Below are 6,000 nucleotides of genomic sequence, written 5' to 3'. Positions count from 1 at the left end.
TAAAATTGAAGCCTGCAGGTGATAACAAGAAAAAAAAAAAGTGATTAGGTCAGAAGAACAGCCCTGGCTGAATGCATCTTGGATACACAGCTTATACGCAAGTTCCTGGAGGACTGAGAACCTCTTTCCCATACTGGCAACTCAGAGCCTCCAAAGCTAGTATGATTCAACGTGTAAGCATTCCATTGAACCAACAGTTCACCAGGCTAACAGCGACTCTGGAAGTCCTGTGCAAGTAAAGATGACACACAATTGACACTCGGATCGCCAAGACATGGGAATTCAGACGTAAACTTAGATTGAGACAAAGAGCAACACCCCTAAGATTTTGCTCTGTTTGCTTGTTTTTGTGTCTTATTGTGGGGGCGGGGGGGGCGAGAGAGGGGAGGATGTTCGGGCAGGAGGAGGAAACCAAGCTCCCGAGCCCCTCCTCTGCCCTCCTCTTGTCCCGGTGGTCTTTAGCGCACTGAAGGTAATCTGTTTTGTTTTGTTTTGTTTTGTTTTTCCTGTCAGAGCCCTGCCAGCCGCTCAGTCAGAGGCCAAGGGGAGGCTCTGACCCGGGCTGCGAGTCAGGAAGGCAAAGATCGCGAAGCTTGGCTTCTCGGAGCGCTCAGGGCCAGGTGACACAGCAGTGGGTTCCCCGGAGCGGGCTTGACAGTTTCATCCCCGCCCACTCGCAGGAGAGCGCCCGGCCGGGCTGGCTGCACGCGCGCGCGCAGGGGGCCATAAAAGCTGCGGCCGCGCCGAGACGCCGAGCTCGCCCACCGCCCCGGAGCAGCGGCCGCACCATGCACGTGAACGGCAAAGTGGCGCTGGTGACCGGCGCGGCGCAGGGCATCGGCAGAGCCTTTGCCGAGGCGCTGCTGCACAAGGGCGCCAAGGTAAGCGTGGCGCCCGGCCGCGGAAACTTGTCTTCCCACCCCGACCCTCGTCCCCCCACCCAGCCACATGACTCCGCGGGGAGCCAGGGCGCCGCACCCCGGGCTGCCCACCTTGCCGCTTTCAAAAGCTGCGGAGGCTGACCGCCTCGAGCAGACCTCCGACGCTGCTGGGGAGAGACCCCCAACTTTAAATGCAGAATCTGAGGTCCAAGAGGGGAGCGTCCTGGTGTTTATTTACTGTTCGTCTGTTTCACAAGCTGCTCAGGACCTCGATGCCTCTCCTCTTGTCTATAGGTAGCGCTGGTCGATTGGAATCTTGAAGCAGGTGTAAAGTGTAAAGCTGCCTTGGATGAGCAGTTTGAACCTCAGAAGACTTTCTTCATCCAGTGCGATGTGGCGGACCAGGAACAACTGAGAGGTAAGAGAGGGGGGATCGATCCATCAAATCCGATCCATCCATCGGAACATGCCTTGAACAGGCAACGACCTGGAGGCAGCCCGGGCCAGAGAGCCAGCCTCGGTGCAGGCAGATCGGCTGCCTCCTGGAGAGCAGCCACTTAGAAGCTCCAGTAGATAGCTTGGACTGTTAGGTTTCCTACCCACATCCCGATAGCTATAAAGACCAAGGGGGGAAAACCGAGACTGCTTGAGAAATCTTTTATTTTAGTCATTTGGCAGCACATAATGTAATCAAAATTCCTTTGTGTAATCAAAGACCGTGCTGCTGCAGTAAGTATTAAATGATTGAAGTTGCAGATGGAACTTGGAAAGTTGGAAGTAGGCTAAGGGACTGTGGCAAACAGCTTCTCCCAGAACGCTGGAAGATGCAGAGTCCAGTGACGACCAAATGTGGCAATGTTTCCTTTTAAACATACTAGAATGCAAGATCAAGGATCATCATCACAGACATGCTAGCTGCTTTCAACCAAATGTTCTCTCTGGTTTTTCCCCTCTGAAATGGTACTTTAAAAATAATAATAGCTGTACTGCAGTGTTAGAATTGCAGAAGAAAAAATTTCTATCAGACTTTCCTCAACGCTTTCCTGTTTCCGGTCTACTCCCTTAAAATAGAACAATCTACTTGTGAGATATCAAGGACAATATTGGTGTGTACAATAAACAGATTTGGTCATATGGAGGCCTGATAGATTCGCATTAAAAAAAAACAACACCTTTTTCTGGAAAAAAAGTAGAAAAATAAAATACATGTATGTCACAAAGTTTTATTGGAAGACTAAATTGTTAGGCACATCTTTAATGAAGGAGCCAAAAATCTTCCATAAAAGTCATGCTAGTACTCCTGTTCTTCTTTTTTTTTTTTTAGATTTTTTTTTTTTTTTATTTATTTGCGAGAGAGAGAATGAGAGACAGAGAGCATGAGAGGGAGGAGGGTCAGAGGGAGAAGCAGACTCCCTGTTGAGCAGGGAGCCCGATGCGGGACTCGATCCCGGGACTCCAGGATCATGACCTGAGCCGAAGGCAGTCGCTTAACCAACTGAGCCACCCAGGCGCCCAGTACTCCTGTTCTTAAACGAACATTGAACATGTGAATTTCTTTGAAATGTTGGGATATTCTGTAAGAGGGTAAAGATGGAGTGGTACCTTAGAAGGGAGTGTTTCCCCACAGCTAAAGGAAGTTGTTTTAAAGGAAATTATGTAATTAAATCTGAAAATGCTAATAAAGACCTATAACATGAATTACAAGCACGACTAGAAGAGATCTGTGAACCACAGTGCTAGTGGAACATATTTTGCCAGAGGACAAAGTTCTGTTGATTGTGCATGGTATTTTGGATCAAGGATAAAGTCATGCCAAATCCCAACATCCATGCTGATGAAATAGGAAACAGTATAGATCATCTGAAAGCTATTTCTGCCTGAATTTATGTAGTTTCACATGTGACATTTAACCTTAATTGTTTTGCTTCCCAGTATTTAAAATTAGTATCTTGGCTGTAAACACATTCCTTAAGGATAAGTGATTGTGGAGGAGGAAACTCAGACACATAATGGGTGACCAGAAGAAGGCATGTTGGTCATGAGAAATCCACATGTTGTCTGAACATCAGCATTTATTTGCATTTAAGGAAGACATGGCCTTGACTCTAACAATTTCAGGATTTAATGCCATCTACAGCTTTTGAAATTGTCTAGGCTGTGGCCAAGAGAGACTTCTTTGAAATCACATAAATATGGAAGTGAAAAGTTTCTTAGAGATGATCTAGACATAATTCATATCACAAATGAAAAAAATACAACATGGAGAGTTTGGGTAAATCATAGAGTTCCCCAAGCTTCTAAATGTCAGCAAGAGCTTAATTGTAAGCCATTTGAGCCCAAAATTCAGGATAGGCCAGAGAGAAGATGATGTATTAGATATTGATAAGGGCAGAGTATAAGGAATGCAGCAGAGACCAGAATGAGGAAAGAAAATTGAAAAAGCAATTAGACTTATGTACTTAACAACCTAATTTCCTATACAATGGGTGTGAGTTTTGAAAAGTAGAACATGTTTCAGGTGGAATGCAAAAAAAAAAAAAAAAAGTATTCCTTAGATGGTTTCTGCTAGAGGACCTTTCTGGAATCAATTTGAGATTTTAAGCAGTTTAAAAATTCCATGAAAAAGTAAACAGTTTTTATTTTGTTGTTTTCTATTCCAGTATGGTAAAGTACTGTAAATAATGGCTTTTGCAATATTTTTGGCAATTAACTTGCATAGTAATTTATCCATTTGGGAACTGATGAATCCATGCTGTCTTCAATATGGTGGTTGTTAATAATTCTAGATTTTATTCAATCAAAATAAAGTTTGTGTGGATTTACTGTTTTCAAGGAACTCATATATTGGCCCTAAGACCAGAGAATACATTTCTGTCATTTGGAAGAACAGCCATGAATGTTATCTATAGTCTCAAGTAACAGAGCTAGAACCAATAGTAAAGGGCCCAAGGAAACAGCTTAAATCTATAGAACTCTTGTCAAAGGCTGCTTTGAAAAATAATGTGTTTCCTGATACAAAAGTGGTAAAACCAAGTATAAACTGGCTAAGGAGGGTTTGCAAGGCCTGGACTTGGTATGTGGTTGGACAATGTAATGAATGAACTTCAGGCCTCAGGATCTATGCAGACTTTACCCTGGTTGAACATAGTTTTTACACAAACTAGTAATACAAAGTAGCAATAATAGTGACAAAAAGAAAAGAATGAATAGTAAATATTGAAGTTACAGTATCCAGATCAACTGAATGAAAAGTACACTTTAACTTGCTGGAGTATGAGACTCCCTGAAATGATCATAATGGATCTGAATACACAAGATGACTTGTGTTTAATATACACTTTATGAGGATAATATGGCTTATTAAAAAAGGATGTTTGTCATAGTCTAAGCCACAGAACTTCAGTCATCTCTTAAGGACAGAATTTTAGAGTGTGCGAGCGCGCACGAGCGGCGGAGGGAGAGAATCTTCCATCAGACTCCCCTCTGAGTGCAGAACCCCCAGTGGGGCTCAATCTCACATGACCTGAACCCAAACCAAGAGTCGGATGTTCAACCAGCCGAGCCACCCAGGCGCCCCACATTATGCATTTCTAGCAAGTTTCGAGGTAATGCTCTTGATGCTCACAAACCACGCTTTGAGAAGCAAGGCATTAAGTCGCAGTCTAAGAGTATAATTTTCATTATAAAAGTAGATAAATGAAAATTAATTTCAGGGCACAGGGTAGGATTGAAATGTACCCATGGAATACAAGACGGTATCTATAATGTCTTCTTTTTTTTACTTAGATACCTTTAGAAAAGTTGTAGACCACTTTGGAAGATTGGACATTTTGGTCAATAATGCTGGCGTGAATAATGAGAAAAACTGGGAAAAAACTGTGCAAATTAATTTGGTAAGCTATTTTCACCATGTTTATTGTCTAAACTTATTTAATAAACTGATGCTTTTAAAGAAGAAAAAGTTCTTACATTCATGGAATCAATATAATGACCTATAACCTAGAAAAAGGGACGTTGCAGAAAGCTAGAAAAAAGCATTTCCTTTTACAAATGGGAAGACATTTGAGGCTTCTAATTATGCAAATAATTCTGTCTTAAAAATCTTCAAAGGAAATATGAAAAAAACTCATAGTTCATTGCATAACTTAGGAGTTAGCAAACTATGGTCCACAGGTAAAACTAGCCTGCCACCTGTTTTGTGTGACTTACAAGCTAAGAACGGGTCTTACATTTTTTAATGGTTGAAAAAATGTAAAAAGAATATGAAATATATCAATATATGGAATTCACATTTCAGTGTCTAGGGTTTTACTGGAGCACAGCTCCAGTCATTCATCTGCATATTACCTGTGGCTACTTTTTGCTGTAGCAGCAGAGTTGAATCGTGACAACGACCCTACGATGTGCACTGACTGAGCTCTTTACCGTCTGGCCCTTTACAGAAAAATATTTGTCAATCCTGGCTTAACTTGTTTATTTAAAAACTAAGTCTTAATTTAATTCCAGAAATGTAACAGAAAGCAAGGCTAAAGTGACTGTTGGACTTTGTAATTATTAGGATTGTTATCCTGAGAGTTGGGGTGTGTGTGTGTGTGTGTGTGTTTATGTATAATTTCTACAATGTTTGATGATCATTTAGCTCTTAAATTACAAAACTGTAGAATTAGGAAATAAAATTTCTTTTTGAGCCTCCATATCACAAGTTTATTGGTTATCCCATTTTATAAACACGCTTCACATAAGATCTTGGGGTTCTGTAAAACTTAAACCTTAGCCAAAGGAAACTGTAAGAGCTAGGCTCTGCATGGGGTCACCCTGCGCTTGGTAAGGTCATTCTACTAGTCTCGCAGAGCAGATATGTGTCAAGTACAGAAGGACCACTTGTGTGTATAAACATACAGGGAGTGGCCCCCTACTTCATGATATCCTCCCGGGAGATGATAAACTCCTTAAAAACAGGATGTGTTATGTTTTGAGAGAAAGAAAATTTCTTTCTTTCTCAGTAATCAACACAATATCTTGAAGATAGTGCTTAGTCAATAAATGTTTGACTTGAATCTACATTCCCATGAATAATTTCTTAACTGTAATAACTTTATGGGAGTAATGAGAATTACAC

General features: G+C 41.8%; 1 protein-coding gene across 2 annotated transcripts in view; it reads left to right on the top strand.

Moving 5' to 3' along the window:
• Positions 1-265: 265 nt before the first annotated feature.
• The window catches only part of HPGD (15-hydroxyprostaglandin dehydrogenase), a 31,955-nt gene continuing 26,220 nt past the window's right edge, over positions 266-6,000 (top strand). Inside the window, exons 1-3 of one of the 2 annotated variants that reach the window (XM_045880119.3) lie at positions 266-881; positions 1,176-1,299; positions 4,668-4,774. In XM_045880119.3, the coding sequence (XP_045736075.1) occupies positions 789-881; positions 1,176-1,299; positions 4,668-4,774 (324 nt within the window). In that variant the 5' untranslated portion in view covers positions 266-788. The remainder of the gene's footprint in view (positions 882-1,175; positions 1,300-4,667; positions 4,775-6,000) is intronic. The other variant, XM_045880118.3, reaches the window with a different exon arrangement.

This window comes from Mirounga angustirostris, unplaced genomic scaffold, assembly GCF_029215605.1.
Source record: "Mirounga angustirostris isolate CCGP_5_RB_7025 unplaced genomic scaffold, mMirAng1.0.hap1 SCAF_2, whole genome shotgun sequence".
Taxonomy (NCBI): Eukaryota; Metazoa; Chordata; class Mammalia; order Carnivora; family Phocidae; genus Mirounga; species Mirounga angustirostris.
This window is presented reverse-complemented; position numbering and strand designations above follow the sequence as displayed.